Below are 18,811 nucleotides of genomic sequence, written 5' to 3'. Positions count from 1 at the left end.
ATAAGTCACCACATCATGTCTGTAGCTTTTTTTGGTCTAGATTCTATGTTTAAGTTCACTTTAAAAATTGATACATTTCTGGTTTAGCCAGTTGAGACTGTCTTCTGTTTGCTGTAGATCAGTTCACTTTTTTGTAGAATAAGCCTTCATTTTGATGTCATAAATGTTTTGAAAAAAATATTCTGTTGTTGATTTTGAGTGTTGATTACCCTCACTCTTAAATATGACCCTTTCTCCTAATACACCATCAAAATGCTTCAGGCCTCAGCAATATGTTTTGTATTTAGAATTGGTCTTTTGCCTAAATTGGGAAGGGAAAGTCAGCAGTAGCTGAATCTTAGGGTTATAGAAAACTGCTGGAGGTGGCAAAAGATCAGCTGATTTAGTAAAGATTCCACAGTATTTAATGCACTGGAGTTTTGCCATATTGCAGCCAAAAGTGAATTAAGAAATAATGAAAACTTAGCAGCTCCATGTAAAACACTAGAGGTGCAATGATGATCTGGAACTCATATTTTCTGGTTTTTTTTTTCCTACCATTGCCAGCAAAACCAGATCAGAGGTGAATTGGGAGGCCTGGTGAACTTCTCTGGATTGGTTTAATTGTATTTGTGCCATTAGAGCATAATTCAGTTTATCCAGGGTGCTGAATCACTGGTGGTGCTTAACCTTCCCTCTCCGATCAGTGTTGTTTTCATAAACTTTCTATCTGCAGGGAAATTGTAATGCTCCTTTGTGATTTAAGGCCCCTTGCAGCCTCTTACCAGACTTAATAACTCTTTTCATGGAGTCCTGAGGATGTGGAGCAGGCGGGAAATCAGTCATTTTTTGCTTAAGGTAAAAGATGGTTTCCTGCTGGAGGAGCAGGACTGTGTTTGAGCCATATGACCCCAAATATTCATATCTGTGCCAGCTGTTTCAGATGTGGGAAATGCATGTGCTTTGCAAGGAATGAGACCCACTTCGTTTCATGCATAAAGTTGGGACTGCTGGGCCAAGGAAATGAGAACAATAAATCTAGATTTTAATTCCAGAAAGTTCAAAGTCTTCAGATACTTTAAGCGTTGTAAAAGCAATATATTCCTCCCTATTTTGTGCATGTGTATTCTGCTGTACAATTAATTTGAACAGTCTGGATGAAAAAATGTCTTGCTAGTGTGACATTCTTATTAAAAATCTGTGGGTATTTTTCAGGCAGAAAAAATGCTGACCATTTTGTGGTTTTTTTGGAAATCATACGTAATTATGTCATTTAACCACACAATAAGGCTTTCTGTGGTAATGTTTTAGATAAACAGGAAAAATATTTTTTTACTTTATTTTCATTGCAGAACTGTCTTTTTTTTTTATTTTTAGTGCAAAGTTCTTTGATGACTTTCCTCAAAAATATAACACAACATATTCTGACAGGAAAAATACACCATTAGCAACCTCCTAAAAGTTCTTTTTCAGTGTTGGTACCTGTCACAGCGGGTTTTCCCCATTTTGGGAAAATAGAATGTTTTATGTCTGATGTGCCTGTGTTGCCAAGAAAGTGATGTAAATATGAGCCATTTACAGAGCCCCGAGGCAGATGATTTCTTCATTGAGGGCCCTTCTCCAGCGGGCTGTGCAGGAAAGTTGAGATGAATTGCAGTAATGGTGGGAGGCTGATGTGGCTGACTCCAAGGACACTGGATCCTGGGGCAGAGGCTCTCAGGAATTCCGTGGCCCTAAATTGTGGTGGCTCCATGGAGCTGCTCTGGGGCTCGGTGCAGGAGTTGCCTCGGCAGTGCTGCACACCCCGGGCAGTAACACTCACCAGTTTATTCAGGGCTAAAAGCACAAAATGGCATCACTGGGAAGCATGTCTTGCATTTAACCCTCTGCTTGGGGCTTTTTCCTCCTGCCTGCGAGATGTGGTGGTGGCAGATGGGGGATGAAGGGCAGGGATGCTCTCTGTCACAGCACTGCAGCTGCACTGCGCACGCTGGCAGAGCCAGGCCTTTCCTCAGTTTACCTGAGCATAGCTCGTTCCTTCTGAACCTGCCTTGTAGACCAGATCCTTACAAGAGAAAGGTGTTACTGCAGCTGGCCTGGGATGCCTCTACATGGACCTGAGCATCCAGAATTAGCAGATGTTCCTGTCATGACAAAGTTGCATTTTAATGCAGCATTCACTGTACTTCCTCTAAGAAGAGTAGAAGTAGAAGAGAAATCAAAATAGATTAAAAAAAAAGACAAATATTAGTAGTAAAAGAGGGCTATATAAATATTAGGGTGTTGGAGGAATTAGAGTAGAAAACTCTCCAAAGTACTTGGTGCAGAGAAAAACAGATGAAAAGGTTTGTTTTGTCCATCAGAGAAAACTTTATCTTGCCTCGGCCCACGAAAGCTGTAGCTGTGTTATTTGTGGGAGAGAGCAGTAATTCATGTAAGAGATTTCCACCACATTCAGCTTCTCATTTTTCCTTGGTAAACCAGCCTCGAAACTTCTGCTGGTGGAAAAACTTGTTAGATCTCATCACCCTAAACTGTGAAAAGATGTGTGATTTGAAAGTGGGGGTTGCCTCCCGTGTTGGACAAATGTCATGGTGTATTTTGTTGGCCAAGACCTGTGCTCTGATATGATGCCATTCTCCTGGTTTTCTGGTTTTTTTTTTTAGCTAGTCTTGAAAGTTCAGCTGTGGGAGGCAGAAGCAGGATCCTGGTTTCTGAGTGTTAAAAAGCAAGGACCGAGCTGTAGCGGTTGGGGAGTCGGGGTTTTTCTCCACAGCTTTATGTCTCAGTCACCTGGAGCATGGGGGCTTCCCAGAAGGGCTGGTGGCTCTTGAGCCTTGGTTCCTCTTCCCAGGAGAGTGCAGTCACATGGAAAGGCAAGGCAGCAGCTTTTTGTGGGGTGCGAGCTGTGGAGCCGGCAGAGCAGGAAGCTCTGGAGAAGGGATTTCCCTGCAGTTCACAGCGGGGCACTCGCTCTGCCTCACAGCCCTGCCAGCCAGGGGTGTTCCGTGTTAACTCCTCACTTACGTTGTACACTGCCTCATAAGTTATTTATTTCAGCAATTAAAACCCACAGTGATAATGGATGTTAACACACGGTTGGGGTTTTTTAGTGAACCCTATCACTGGATGAGCCGTGGCCTTTGAGACGCAGCTTTGGATCACCTGGCAGCATTTGCACACCATTTAAGCTCTCTAAGTCATGGGGCTGTGCAATCAACCTTGTGTATTTCACTTTCATTTTATGTATTCAGAATAGTTTACGTTTTTATTGAAAACGAAGCTAGATTCCTCTCTGAATGAATGGCCAGTGAAAGTGATAGTAGGTATGTTTTATAGAAGTTTCATATAACTTGTAACTACAAGTTGGAAGGATGCTTCTGGCAAGTTTATAAATGTGTAGGAAAACAAGATTATCCTGATGTTTTAAAGAGAATATATTTTACATTAAGAATTGAGATTTCTATTATGATTAGGAAAAAAGGAGTTGCTGTAGGAGGACAGAAAGACTTTTTTTCTGATTAGTGTGGATTTCAGGTTTTGCCATGACTTTGCTGTGAGACAGGAGTGGCAGGTGGCAGGAGGGTATTATCTGTAGCTCTGGCAGCTTGGACTGTTTTTGAGAAGGGGAAGATATATTTTTATTGCGAGAAAAATGCTAATAGATCTAGTTGTAATCTTACTTTAAGTACCAAAGAGTTAGAAATGAATCGTGTGTATGGGAGTATTGTCCTTTTCCTGTCTCCCTCCTTCAGACAGGGAAGCAGCTGAGGTTTTCTCCCAGCCTCTCTGATGAATTCCTCAGTAGGCTTGGGCTGCCACACCCCCTGCCACTGCACACTGCTGCTGCTGCATGTCCTAAACTGATGGCACATCTTTACCTGCATTTTAAATGCTTTGGGTTAAGTGTAAGTGTACACAGCTAAGGCTTTTTTCTTATAACAGTATGTCACAGGTAAATGATTTTATAGTTTCTTAAGGGATAAAATGAAATCTAAATGTGGAGTTGCTCTGGAGTTTATTAATTCTGGGATTGGGAATATGTAAATAACACAGGATTATTTGAGTTCATTGCTCCAAGTGGCTCTCCAGTACATAATTAATTTCTAATGCTGTTTGCAGGAAACTCTTTGGTCTCTTTAGAGCTTTGCCAGCCAAGATGGGTGTGTTGGCCTTGAAGAAGCAGTGCTGCCTGATGTGGAGAAGAGTCAGTGTAGAAGTTTATCAGCAAAACACCAGAGTTGCTGCCCAGTGCAGCAACTGATGTGCCAGAGATTTTGGCTCCTTCAGCCTCATGTTGGTGGCATGATTCAGAGCTGTTAGTGTTTTGAGAAAATGAACTTAATATTTGGGGCTTGTGCTACAGTATTTCTAGAGAATATTGCAGAACTATGTCTTTTGAAAGAAAAAAAATACAAGTGTCATATTAAAAATAGTGTCAAGAAAAATAGAAACGTTAGTATATTGGAGAATCCAGAAGTAGAAATGTTGCTGGCTAACATTTAGCCTTAATATGTGATGTTGATCCTTCTTGAAAGAGCAAGAATTGGTTTTTAAAGCTTCTTTTGTTTTTCAAATTGCATTCAGTGTCATCTTCAGTTTTGAGGCTTGTGTTTACAGAGAAAATGAGCTTCATTACATGAATTTTAATACTTTAAAATGAGGCTGTGTCTGGACATTAATTTTTTTTTCATGTATGTGTGTCATTGCTGAAATCATAGTTTGATTTCAATTCTGCTTTGATTCTAAATATTCCATTTCACTCATGATCTTTCTTCCTGAAGCTATTTAATGTCAAAGATAAAGTCTGAAGTGTTTAATCACTGGGTATCCATTGAAAATTTGTTTGATGAGAATTGGCCAGCTCTGTTAGCTGACAAAAATTAGTGTGGCATCTGCTGTCTTTAGTGAACATATGCTAAGTGAACTGTGAGAGGCTTTCCAAGCAAGTGTGAGGGGTTTTTTATTAAAGTAGTTTTGCTGAGTTTTAATCTGGTTTTAAATTTACATTTTCTGCTCTATTCTGAAGTACATGACAAATGACCATGAGGGGTATTGTCCTTTTCTTAGAATTACTGCTCGTGTAAGTGGCAAAAATGCTTTCTTGGTTACTTCTTTCAAAAGCCTTTTTCTTCATTTTGCATGTTTTGTTGTGGGAGCCAAAGACAAACCAATGGGTGAAGCATAAAAAGTGCTTGAAGGAAGTGTATCTGCAAAACACTGAAATTGGCAAAGAAGGATTTAGCAGAAATTGGTTTTTATCCTGGCTTCTGTCAATCTTCTAAACTTAAGTTTGTGCAGAGCATTCAGATTGTTGAATATTTGGTTCTGAGGAAAGAATCTCCCTTAGTTCCTCATCCTCAGATTGAAGTGCTTACTGCAGCCTCGATAGAATTTTGTGGCACAGTGAGAAGAGAATTCTTTCTAAAAAATGTCAGTGGGTGGATGGGGGTAGTTATCCTGAAAACCAAAGCAAAACATTCTTAAGGCCTTTCTTGCTTGTCCTGGAAAATGCAGAAACTGCCACAAAACAAGAAAAAAAACCCCCAAACCATCCATGCAACTGTTCCAGGCGTGGTGTGCCAGTGGTGTCTCACAGTAGTGGCAGCTGTCCCTGCTGCCTGATACTGGGCTCTGAGGGGGATATATTTTAGTTTTGTCCACTGGGCAGACTTTATTTTCAAGTCAAGTGAGTGTCAGCATTTTATCCTAAATGCACACATGTTAACTCTTCCAATACATCCTCTGAATTTAGTGTGACCTATCATTATCCCAGTTCCATGTTTGTGAGATTGTAGCACCAGGGGGATTTTCCTTAATCTCTTAGCTACTTGTTTTATTGTGCTATAAGAAAATGATAAAATATGCTTTTATATGAAATATAGTGTACTGATGATGATAAATGTGGAAAATGCAGACATTTTTGGAGACTGGTGGAACTCCTGAATCTGTTCTGTTTTGAATTGATTTAGATCTCAACTGGTAGTGAATTTTAAGTAATAATCTTTATTGACATGTCTTTCACAATCACACAACATTAATATTCTGTAATTGTGCTTGGGGTTAACAAATGCATTCCATCTTCTAGTTTTGGAATAGTGTATCATGAGTAAAAAATGCAGTAAAATGTTTGAGGTGCTGTTTGCATGTTAAGCCAGTGGCCTGCCAACCAGGGGTTTTATGCTTTTTGGGGTGTCTTGGTCATTTCGAGGTTAGGGTCCTTGTAATTTTGCTCTAGTGCTCTTTGTTGAATGGGACAAATCCAGAAAATCTTACATTACTTAGCTTTTGTTTTTGCTCCCTGTGGAGTGCCCTGTTGTAAACTAAAATCACACATTCCTGAGTGTAAACGGATCATGTTCCCAATGGAAATTTCAGGAATACTTGTGGCTACTTTCAAAATGTGGAAATCTATTTATTTTTTTTTCCTGCTTGTTTTTCTTCCCAGCTCTTGGCGCTGACCGCGTTCATCTGCATAGAGACCATCATGGAATGCTCCCCTTGCGAGGGCCTTTACTTCTTTGAGTTCGTGAGCTGCAGTGCACTGGTGGTCACCGGGGCTCTCCTGATTCTGTTCAGTCTCAACCTGCACACGAGAATACCCCAGATCAACTGGAATCTTACTGTAAGTTCAGTTGAATCCTCACTGTGGTAAACATTTTTGCTTTGCTTTCTCCTGTTGTTTAATATTGTGTTTGAGTGTTCTTTATGCTGGGTAAAGTATACATTTTACGTGCATTTATTTGGAATGCTAACAGCAGAATGATCTGTGAAATGTAGCAAGATTAAACTACATTAAACAGAGCTAAAATCATGTTCTGGTAGATTGTCTTTGGGAGGACAAACTTCCTGCTAATGCCAGCAATTACGCTTTGTGGGTGAAGTGGATAAAAATGCAGCCTGTAGTTATTTAACTTTGATAGATGCTGTTTTTACAGCAGCATGTTGTTCTCTCTTAACCTGGAGGTTTTTTATGTTAGGACAAATTTTCTACATATATTTTCTTACATAGGCTAATACAATCATTGGGCAGTAGTAGTAGAAAGTTAAGTGTATTCTGTGAAAATCAGGTGTTTTCTATTGCCTATGCACCTAATTATTAAACACTGACTGGCATTGCTTAATGTATTCTCAGATATGAGGAGTTTTAGGAAGAGAACTGCTGGCAGTGCACATTCCTTTTGTACATGTCTCTATTTTCATGCTGTATTCTGAGTTAAACTTTCAGACTGGGTTGCATAAACACAGGTCACAAAATCAACGTGTTAAATCACTCTAGCAAAAGATCTGTCAACTTCAAGGGCAGTATTTATGCCAGCTTCTTTGGACAGTACAGATACAATTGTGCCAGTGTTCAGTGTTGTAACAGTAATTTTGAAAGTACTGTCAGAGTCCTGGAGGTTTTTAGGCTTCTGTGTGATTTTAAAAAAAAATTGAAAACGTAATTTATTAATGTAACAGTTTGCTTAGTTTCTCAGCCTAAATGACTTGGTTGAATTGAGACTGGAACGTGGAATTAGATGATCCTTTCTACCCTGGGGCTGCATAGTTAATTGATGAACTCCTCCTAGGAGTGCTTGGTAGATGGGTAAGGTGTTCTGTGGTTGAACTGTCCAGAAATTATTCCTTTGTGGTGGCAGCAATTGTGCCTGCATAGACCCGTTAGGAGATATTTTGGGGAAGGGGGCGGGGTTAAAAAGCCCATCAGTTGTGCTTTGGGCTTTGTATTGTTTTAGAAAGGTATTTCAGTTTTTGAGCAGGGTCATGCTCTGCACCCCCTACCTAACCAGCACTGGAGCAATGTGAGCAGGTTGGAGATGAACAAAGGGCACCTGGGGTACACTGCAGGGCTTTGCTTCAGTTCAGACTGCCAGATCCAAAGGCAGAGGGAATCTGCCACGATCTCCCAAGGCTCATTCTTTAGCTGTGTACTGAAGATGAAATGCTTCTCCCATCCTTATACCAGAGTTCTCCAGAAGTGAGAAGGGGACTGGCAGCTTATGTCTTCCATGAACTGCTGAGACCATCCTCCTTCCTGGTGTTTCTTACAGATTTCAGCAATCTGATTATATTTTATTTTTATTTATGATTATTTGATTTTAACAAACAGTTGGGACTGTTCTCTGACAGGAGTGAGAGATTACCTTCAGTATTCAGAGTGTTTGAGACCATTCTGTGATTCTGCAGCTGTTTCTGCTGCTGCAAGTACAGAGTGTGAGATCAAGGTGTGCTGATAAAACACTTGTGGGACATTACTTTGGCCAAGGTAGTTGGAATTTTTAGAATGTAGGGTTCTGACTGACATTTTTTTACTTTTGCTTTTTTTGGCATTTTGTTTTTTAAAATTTAAATGTATGTTCATATATTATTTGCCTCTTTCAATATTTATTACTTCCCTGTGTTTTGATGGTTATTTTTATACTTTGCAGCCTCCATATATGACACAGTTACTACAGGAGTTGCTTTCTGAACAGCAATCCTTCACATCTCTCAGTGCTTTAGGAGGAAGTCACTCCTGCTTGTGTATAAATTCATCAAGATAACATGCTTTCAAAAATATCTATGACTTTATAATGCATATTTCCCTTATGGAAGTCTCAAGCATTGCTTTTAGAAGCTGTGTGAGAAGAAGAGGCTGTTGCAGTGCTTGAAGGAATTTAAGCAACTTAAATTTAGAAAGGAGTCTTTCTTTAAAAATAGCACTTCCTCCTAGGAACCATTGAAAACATTTGCTTTCAAATGATCCTATGTATTAGAATGTACCTGGCCAACTGCTGTTGTCCAACACAGGATTGTTTCCTTTAAAAGCTTATTAAAATTAGAATTATTTCCAATGTGTTGTGGATATTGGCAGATGTCCCCTGACCCTGGCTGGAATGAAAATGTGGATGAGTATAGACTAGGATCTAACAGATACGCAAAGTTGCTAAATTTTTAAAAACTTTATCTTTTTAGCCATTTGGGGAAAAGCCATTTGTTTTGATCCTAATTAGAGACTTGCCAGTCATTTTCATATTTTCCTAAGGTAAACCTGCAAGAGACATGGAGCTGGTGAGGGCAGAAAAGAGCCTTGTCTGGGTGTGTTGGAGAGAGACTGATTTGTTCCAGCAAGATGAAAGAACAGTCCCTTGTCTGTGTTGGGCAGCATTGTCAATATTATGCAAAAATGCAAAAGCTGGGGAACCTGTCAGTGGAAATTTCCATTTCTTTATGTCTCAGAGCTCAAAGGGAGCCCATTCTGCAGGGAGACAGGAGTGGCCCAGGGGAATGGGGAGCACAGCAGCTCCTGCTCCACCAGCAGCTCAGGCATGTTTGCTTTCAGAGAGAGCTAATGAATTCTGCTACAGTTTAGCCTTGCCTAAATGATCCTTTTTTCTTTTTTTCCTAAAATTCATGATTTGCATCTCATGTGATGTACAGGGAGATCTGAAGGTCTGGTATCCAAGGGGTGAGCATAAGCTGGCCCTGAAGGAGCAGGAAGGGTGCTGGAGTCCCAGGGGCGTGACTGGGAATCCAGTTCTGACTGCAGTTTTTCAGCTTACAAGTCAGGCTCAGAACTGAGCACAGCACAAAATTAGAGTTCCACTGGGCTGGACTCAGTCCCAGGGAAGCACCAGGGAGCAAACAGGAACCCAGGTGTGTGTGTGTTAGAGCACACAGACCAGCTGGGGAGTTCTGTGCTGCCTGAACATTGATTTCATCATCTTTGCAGGGCTGGTTGGGTGTTTTTGGTTTTGTTTTTGTTTTTTTAATTTTTGCAGTGAAACCTTGTGTGGCAAAGCAACTGACACTTGAAGGAGTTGGCAGAATATTTCATGTAGTGCCTGAATGACAAAACTGTCCTGTGCCAGCCTTGCCTCTGCACAGTATAATTACAAACCTCAAAGGCCTTCACAGGGCAATCTTGCTTTTTATTTCTAATTTATTTTTTCCTCTTCTGTTTTGAAAAGACATCTTGCTTTCCTTAGCTGTTGAATGAAAAATTAAGTCCATCATCCTTGACCCTTATACTTACTGCTCTCAAAATAGCAGTACCTATTAAGGATAAAAATGAACATTTAATAAGTTTAAAAACAACTGTAAGAATTCACTTCCTCTGGGCTCTTCATGAACTGTTCTTATTTGGTGCATGGTGTAAATGTTACTCTATAATAAATGCAGTCTCAAGTTTTAAATACAAGAAACATCCTGTATTTTGGTAATTATTGCAGGTGTAGTCTATTGCTTTGTGAGAGTAACTTTCTGAAATTTATGTTCATGGGGCCTTCTATTGGGAAAGCAGGGCTTATGTGTATCTTGTGTTTACCTAGGTAACTCTTAAATATATTAGGGGAAAAAAGAGATGGCAATTAATGCTCAAAGGGTTAATTTAGTTTTTTCTACCTAGCACTTATTTTTGCTTGATGTTTCCATTTTAATTTGTAATGCAAAATACTCAAACAGTGTTTAATAACAGAGCAAAGTTCTGGGAGTTTGACCAGAGGTGCTTGGTTTAGAGGACTGACTGGTATGTTTGTAACCTTCAACTTGATAACTTCATATACAAGCAAGGGATGATGTTCCCAAACCTTGCAAATAAAGTACTGATTGGAGGAAAAATTAAGGTCATTATACAAAAAAAAATAAAATAATACTGAAAAAATATTAATAACCACACTCCTCCTCCCTTCCCCTGACAAACAAACCAGCAAACCTGGTTACTTTGAGCTCTGTCTTCTGTGGAAGATAAATCAGACACCAGCAGGCCACTGACTTCTGTCACCTTTTGTAGGAAAGTCAGGCTGTTGAAATGTGCTTCCAGAATACATTAGTTTAGCCACTTCAGTCTCCATCAAGATGTAAACTTTTGGATTTCAGAAAGCAAATTGCAAGAGTAGGCACCAGTTTAAATGTCATATCTCTGTTTACATGAGTTCCAACTGCAATATGGCACTGCCTGCCTTTTAAAGAGTACCGGTCACTTGTGCAGGATGATGTACAGGATAAAGAGGCAGGGCAGGAATTCTGATTGAATGATTCCTTAAAGCTTGTGTGAAGCTGTGGGGAGCTGTGGATAAAGACCTGTAGATGCTACTGGAGCCTCTGAGCGTCAGAGGCAGCTCCTGGTGATGGCCCAGCCTGAAATGTTGAGCAGCAGCGTGGGAGATTTCAGCAGTGACTTGGTGGCTCTTGCCAGGTCTGTTAACAGAGCTCTCATTTGTAGCACCAGTTCAGCTTTTCCATCCTCATTAATCCATGAGCTATACCTGCCTGGACCCTTAAAAACAAGAGTGTGGGATGGTTACAGAATCATGGAATGGGGCTTCCCACCTTCACAGCAGAATCCTCAGAACAGAAGCATCGCCCTCTTCTAGCATAAAATATTTATCTTGGCATAAGCCCATGTTCATCCGTGAGTTACAGCATCTCCTCTGCCTTGTCCTCCCCCTGAGTGGGACAGAGAGTAAATCCATGGCCTTGGATGCTCTCTGTTGGACTGGCAGGACCACTGGGCACTGAACAGAATCACTTGCAAATAAACTTGCAAGTGACCAGAAGTCATTTGTTCATTTGAAATCATTTTGGAAAGGAGAAAGGAAGCAGCAGCAGCCTGGAGTGGGTTTGATTCAACTCAAAGATGTGATTCTGTTCTGGATGGCATCTCTGTATAGTATTTTATGGCACAGCATACTTTGTCTGATGAGGTTGCTGTAATTTCAGCGGAAATTTTTCTACCTCTGTGATGTGGTTTTACTTTGTCTATAAATATAGCAAGAACTCGAGCTCCATAATGGACAGATTTGAAGCAGATCATATTTTTTCAATTAGTTTATTCTTATTGTCACGATTATTCATTTTCTCTTATGTGGAAAAAACTTGCAGTATTTTAGGGAGTGTCCTCTGCTTCTTGCTGTAGTTTATTTTCTTTTATTTTTCCTTTTGCTTTACCCAAAACTATTGTGTATTTTTTGTTTTCTTATCTTTTTGCTCTAAGCAGTAGCTCTCACATTTTGGATTAAGAACCTCCACTGCTATTTGCATCTGTGATGTTACCATTACATGTATATATGACAGTGTTTCTGCTGTCATTGCTCCTTAAGCTCCAAAGTCTGCTCTGGGGGTATAAAATCATTTTCATTTTAGCTTTTTCAAAAAACAGCCTTATTATATGAATGTGAATCAGTTGTTAATTGCATTAGAAAGGTTTATCTTAAATGGGGGAAGTGGAGTTCAGAGGTGAATAAATTGAAGCCTCAAGATAGAATCACTTCTTTAGATTAAATTGTTGAATTATCTGTGTGGAATTTGATATTATTTGTAAAAAGTAAACTACAATAAAATGCCAGTGATGATGACAAGTTGCTGATGTACTTATATCAAAGTCCATTAGAAAGGGCATCAGCAATTTCAGCAGGATTTCATATTTTGCAGCTTGAAAGAAGCCTTCAGGTCCTTTTGTAACATGGAGCTTGTTGATAAATGTGTTGTGGGCAGGCCTGGCCCTCTTGCTTATATGATGCCCCTTTGGAAAGGTCCCCAGGGTGACAGATTCTAAACCTCAGAGGCCAGCAGGATTAATTAATGAGCATATCTGACCCCATAAATCATAGACCATCATGTGCCATCCATGTAGTCTTTAAGTGTGGTACTAAGGAAGTACAAAATATGTGTGTGTCTGAAAAAGCATAACCTGGATTATATGAAGTGAAAGGGTGAAATATTAAATACATCTTTGGCTGTTTGTTCTGATGGTTAGGTCTCCTACAATTAAAATTCGTTTCATTTTGAATATGACTTCTGCCTTGACTTGACAGTTGTTGATTTTGTTTTGTTGGCTTTCTGATATTAAGCTTTTAAAACATCCAGTGTTTTAAACTGTTTGAACACTGCAGTCTTTGTGTACACAGCTCAATCTTTTTAATATTTAAGGCAGTTTAGGTTCTTTGATTCATATACAGTGAGAAATCTTCTCCTCCTTTCAATAACTTCTATGGTTCTTCTCTGTACACTGTCCAATTTTTGGACACTTGATGAAAGTGTTGAAGCTGGGTCTGTTGCACGTATAGTGAGACTTCCCCTCTAGTGGGAAAAAGGTTTGTGCAGGTGAGAAGCACAGCTTGTGTTGGCAACTGCAGGAGCACAGTTAGCGCTGTAAACTCAGAGCTGCAGAGGGGCACGCTTAGAGAAACTGTTAATGCCATTTACTTTCTACTGCTGCTCTTTATATAAAGTTTAAATTTTATCTCTGCAAAGCAAAAGTTATGTAATTAAAACTGCAATGGCTAGTTAATAGAATTTGGATTTGTTTTAATGTCCTACATCTCAGGTAGCATCTATCTCAGGGAGCTTGAGCAGGGAAAAAAAAAATCTCTGTACACAGGCAGGTGAAAAATTGGTAGGAATTTGTGAGACCCACAGTTTGCTTTTGTTTCTTTACTATTTGATTAGAGTTTGGGGTCTTACTGGGCTCGTGACATCTGCATATGAGTGTGGAAGTGGCCATGAGCCATGGGAACCTCTCCAGTTCCTTGGGAAAGTCCCTGTTTGAAATGAGGCTCAGGCCACGGAGATGCCTCGTGCAGTCTGGACACTCAGTTTTGATAACCAGCTGTTGCTGAGTCAGTTCCCTCAAAATATATTGTTTTATGTGAGTAACACAGTGCCAGAACCCTCCATTCTGCAGTTACTTCCTGCAGCGTTCTGTAATCGTGGCTGGGAAAAGAGATGTTTTGGGGCTGGCTGGGCAGTGCTGTTCCCTCCAGAGCCCTTGTGCTGTGTAACTGGAGCACAGCCGTGAGATTCATACCCAATGAAGTAAGTTTAGAGTTGTGTCTTAAATCTTCTAAGCCTGACTTCTCATTGCACTTCACAAGATGCACTTTGGGGAAAAAGTAAAATAATTTCTAAAAAAATGGAAAAAGTGAAGGAGCTGTAACAGGAAGTGAGCCTGCCCTACATGTGGCAGAAGAGAGTCAAGTAGAATAAATTGTCCTTGAATTCTAATTATTGTGATTGCTTTTATATGATGGGAGTTGTCATGTTCACTGTGGTTTTGTGTGGGTTTTTTGGGTTTTCTTCTTTACCTCAAGCCTGTAAGTAACACAGTAATCTCAAATTGAAGGTCTTCTTCCAATCCCTTCTGTCTGTGGTAGTACTCACTTCTCACTGATTTGATGTTTCTGCTGAATTGTCCTTTCTTGATCCCTCCACCTTGACCTCACCTGTTCATTCACAGCAATTTTGTGGTTTGGGAATGGTGTTCCCCAGTTCAGTGGGAGCATGCAGACAGTGCAGAGTCCATACATATCAGATGTGAAAGGTGTCATGATAACACACTGAACACCTTGTCCTGAATGAATCTAGACTTTGTTTCGTCTGTTATTTACACCCTTGAATATTTTTCCCTTGAGTCTGATCGGATAGCCTTGTATTGATGTAATAATTTTTGTGCAAATACCTGCCATTCAGAATTCTTCCTTTGGTTCCAGTGACATGTCAATGACCCTGTTTGAGGTGAGGCATGGCAGCATCACCATCTGAACACCAGTGACAGGAACTGTATGTAGCAAGTTGTTTTCCTTTGTTTGGTGCAAAGCAGTTTTCCCTGAGCATGTATGTTCTAAAATGTCTGCTTGAAATATCAGTCTTTTGCAATAAATAGATAAAAAGCTCTGTTTTTACCTTGATGGCAGTTGTTACTCCCAGAAGTGGCACAGGACACGCAGTTTTCTTCAATGCAGGCCTCAAGGCATGGGTGGGGAAGTTCCTGTCTGGGCAGGGCAGGAGCTCTGCTGGGTTGTGAGGAGCAGGGGTTCTGCAGCTCAGCTGGCCAGACTGGGTCAGCACCACTGAGCAGGGTGGAGCAGGGTGAGCCCTGGGACTGCAGCTCACACTCCTGCTGCTCCTGTGGGACAGCCTCTGCCTTCGTGGGACACTTGGGCAGCTGCAGAGGAGCTGGCAAAGGGTTGCTGCACTTCTTGATCCGACCTTCTGTGTCATCACTTCTGATAAAGCAAACAATCACCATTTAGTAATGCTGCTGAATTTATTTTTTTAGGATCTGGTCAACACTGGACTCAGCACTTTCTTCTTTTCCATTGCCTCTGTAGTACTGGCTGCTTTAAACCATAAAACTGGAGCAGAAATTGCTGCTGTGGTAAGAATTTAAACTTGTTTGACTCTTACCTTGTATTAAAATTAACTTTTGCTTATTGATTGAATACACCTGTTGCCTTTACAATCACAATTTACTTCTACTTTTGCACTTTGCTGTAAAATAGTTCTTATTTTAAGAATGCTAACATCCTTGGAGCTTTGTCTGAAAGTGTGAGGCAAGAACAGAAGAAAAATCACATGCAGAGAGAACTTTACAGTTGAACTTGCCTTTCTCTTTGGTGTTCTATGTTGCAAGCCTATGGAAATGATAGAGCCAAAAAGTAAGAAATTGAAGCTGCTTACACATAATTTGTGTAGTTCTTGCTCAGTACAGATGATTTTTTGTTCTTTGGAGTGAGTGTAGTAGCACTTCAGGGTTTTAAATCTGCAACAGTCAGTTCAAACAAATTACTTTTTGTGTGAGTTGGTGACCTCTTACTATTTTCTTGTTTATTTACTTTTTAACCTGGTTTCTAAAATCACATGAGTTCTGCAGAAGCATAGAGGCTGATGCTCTGGACTTGTCACTTTTTGTGTGCACCCAGAGGAATGAATGAGCTTCTGGATGAAGAGCAGGTTTCTATACAAGGGAGTTCTTTACACTGGGCTGCACTGCAGGGTTTAATTGTCATGTTGGTAGTCAGAGAAGTCTGTTTTCTGGGATCATTGATCATAGCCACTTTTCCAGATTCTCTAGTTCATTGAGAAGAAAAACATAATTTCCCAGGCTATGATGATTTGTCAGTGCAAATAACGTAGGAAGGGAAAATTCCGAGGACTTTGCTGTGAAACTACTTTTCTTGTTTTCACGACTTGTCTGTGACATCTCTTTGTGCTCCTCGCAGGTGTTTGGTTTCCTGGCAATGGCAGTGTATGCTGTGAACACGTTTTTGGCAGTTAAGAAGTGGCAGCTGAGCAGCAGGCAGCAGAGCAGCCGGCAGAGCAGCGACTACATCCGTGCTCGGACAGAGTCCAGGGAGGTGGTGCACCGGCCCGAGATCCAGCGCCTGGACGCCTGAGAGCCACCCCAGTGGCACTGAAAGGGAAAACAGCACTGGCTCCCTCATGGAATAAGGGTTTTGGCTTTATTTAAGGAGGAGAAGGTGGATCCGAGGGTGGCCAGGATGCCCAGCCCTGCACGTGTGCAGAGATCCAGAAGCTGCTGTCACGGAGGCAGAAAATGGTGATGGTTCCAAAGGAAGATCCCCTCAAGACCTCCACATAGACATGTGCATATATTATATAGCTCACAGAATATATAATATATGTCTGTTCTGAAGCTTGTCTTTGCTTTGGATTAACTGCACAGCGGTTTCCTTCCCTCTCTGAAGATCCACTGTTCCTTCAGCTGCCCCAGAGACAGAGCAGCCCTGCCTGGCTGGCTGAGGGAGGAGGGACACCCACGGGAGCAGATGGAGCAGCCAGACGTGCCAAGGAGCCAGAGGCACTCAGCAATAACTCATCCCAAACTGTCTGTCTGTCTGTCCTCCTGCCCTGAGCCTCTGCACAGCTGCTGGGGACCCGTGCCACGCTCTCCTGGCTGCTGGAAGGGCCCCGGCCACTCTGGACTGGGCTGGCCTGGGCTGGAGCTGCTGGCCACGGGGATGCGCTGAGCGGGCGGAGGTGGCTGTGGGACACATTCCAGTTTTCATTCCAAAGTGGGAAAATGAATACAATTAGGAGATGTGGTGGAGAAAAGGGGCTTAAGGGGCACAGTAGAGAATGAAGGGGTTGTCAGCCTATAGACTTACATTCCAGCCATGGCTTTCTTTTTCTTTTCTTTTCATTTTTCTTTTTTTTTAAAGGTTCAACATTTCTAGAAGTTTTTGCCTAGAACTTGCTTTCCCTCTAAGCTCAGGGTAAGCAAGAGCTAGCAAAAATTTATGTACTTTTAAAGTGTTCCTCAGGTTGCAATGTTGTGATTCATGCAAAGTAAATATTTCTTTTTGGAAGGATGTTTTTTCTAAAATCAAACCTTAATTGGTAGTAGGTAAACCTGATTTTTATTTTAACTGGGTGTTTCTGCAGATTTATTCCCCTTAAGTTTCTTTGGAAAATGAATTTAGCTAATTGGAAAATAATGATTGTACTGATTTGTTTAGAAATATTTTTACTTAGCTGAAGTCTTTTTTTTTTCCCCTTGTACTTCCAGTGAATAAATTACATTTTCTCTACTCAGAACTCAAATTCAGCAGTAATTGGCTAGATAATGTCACAATATTATTAGGAAGATGTCTCTTGATATTTTTCTGTTTCTTTGGTGTTTTTATCTCTGTAGTGCATTATCTGGCATTTGCCTGCCTGTGTGAAGACAGTGTGTGTGGGAGGAGATCTCTAGAATTGAACTCCTTTGTGGTGTGAGGAAAATGAAAATCTGTGCAATTAGTGGCACTGTTTGCCATGTCTGCCTGAGTTTGTCCTGCTGGAGCTGCCCTGCCCAGGGTGAGTGCAGCACCCAGAGCCTTAAGAACAACGGGCAGTGTGTTGTGGAGAAGGTATTTAACAGGAAAAACAAGTTACACCAAACAGCAGATCAGGAGAAGTGCCTGGGCTTTTATAATACTGGAGGGAGCTGGAACAGTGAAAGTGTGAACCTAATGCTGCAATATTCAAATTGAGCAGCACAGAATTATTTTGATGAGTGAAAAAAAGGTGACAAAGGTGATGTCTTTTCATTTTGTATTGAACGTATTGACATCTACAGTGCATTTCGCCTCAGTGGCTAAGATGGAGATTAAAATTCAGTTACTGATGAGGTTAAGGAAAATTTGCATCTTCTTAGTGATTGATGGTTTACCAGTTCCTACAGTAACATTTTATTGTACTTTATTGGAATGTTGTGCCAAAGGGAACACCAGTTTAAAAGAAGATTGAACCAGCTCTTGGTTCACAGAGGGTTGCCTCACCTGGGTGCATTCCCTGAGCAGGACATGGCAGTTCCCTGGCCAGTGTGGTAAGAAATTACAGTTTGTTATTGCAAGAACTGCTGTGGCAGCCCTGCTGTTTGCCAGCACTGCCCAGGACTGGCAGAGTTTGCAATGTCAATTATTAAAAGACTTTTAATTTAAAAATAGCACAAGCATACCCAGTCAGGAATTGTAAACTGCCATCAAAGCAATTTGGATAAAGATTGTAAAAAACCCCAAGCAAACCCAAACCAGGCAAAACAAAAAAAAAAAAAAAAAAGGATCCATGCTTTTAGAGTGGAGCTGCCATCTGAAATCAGGGAACAGGATGGTGTCACAAGGGGATTTTGTCAGGAGTGTGTCGTGTCACTGGCCAGGGCTGAAGGAGCATTCCCAGATCCTCTCCTGTGCTCCCTGAGCCCATCGTGGTCAGGACAAAGCTCTGGGAGCTCCTGTGCCTCTCTAGGTTTATGGATTTGGTACCTCTCAAACCCCTGCACCTTTCCTGGCCTATAAAAAGGGTAATTTGGGGTTTTTCTGTGGAATGAGGTCCCAGCCCCATCGAGCTGCAATGACAGGAGCAGAGTGGGGCAGCCACACCTCCATGGGGCCCTGGGGCTGCTGCAGGAGCATTCCCATTCTTGCAGCTGGGAACGCCAGTATTCATTACTCACATCATGCCCTGAGCCTAGCAGAGCTCTCAGGGCAGAATCCAAAAGAAAATAGTAATTTTAAAAACACTATTTGAGTCACTTTGTGAAACAAAAGCAAATGTAAATGTGTAATTTCCT

At 41.1% G+C, this 18,811-nt stretch overlaps 1 protein-coding gene across 1 annotated transcript in view; it reads left to right on the top strand.

Moving 5' to 3' along the window:
* The window catches only part of CMTM4 (CKLF like MARVEL transmembrane domain containing 4), a 29,525-nt gene extending 11,251 nt beyond the window's left edge, over positions 1–18,274 (top strand). Inside the window, exons 2-4 of the mRNA XM_021534723.4 lie at positions 6,428–6,604; positions 15,017–15,115; positions 15,960–18,274. Coding sequence (XP_021390398.3) covers positions 6,428–6,604; positions 15,017–15,115; positions 15,960–16,133 — 450 coding nt within the window. The 3' untranslated portion in view covers positions 16,134–18,274. The remainder of the gene's footprint in view (positions 1–6,427; positions 6,605–15,016; positions 15,116–15,959) is intronic.
* Positions 18,275–18,811: the final 537 nt, after the last annotated feature.

Source organism: Lonchura striata, chromosome 11 (assembly GCF_050655825.1).
Source record: "Lonchura striata isolate lonStrDom1 chromosome 11, ASM5065582v1, whole genome shotgun sequence".
NCBI lineage: Eukaryota > Metazoa > Chordata > Aves > Passeriformes > Estrildidae > Lonchura > Lonchura striata.
Note: the sequence above shows the minus strand (reverse complement) of the source record. Positions and strands in the feature narration are given on the sequence as shown.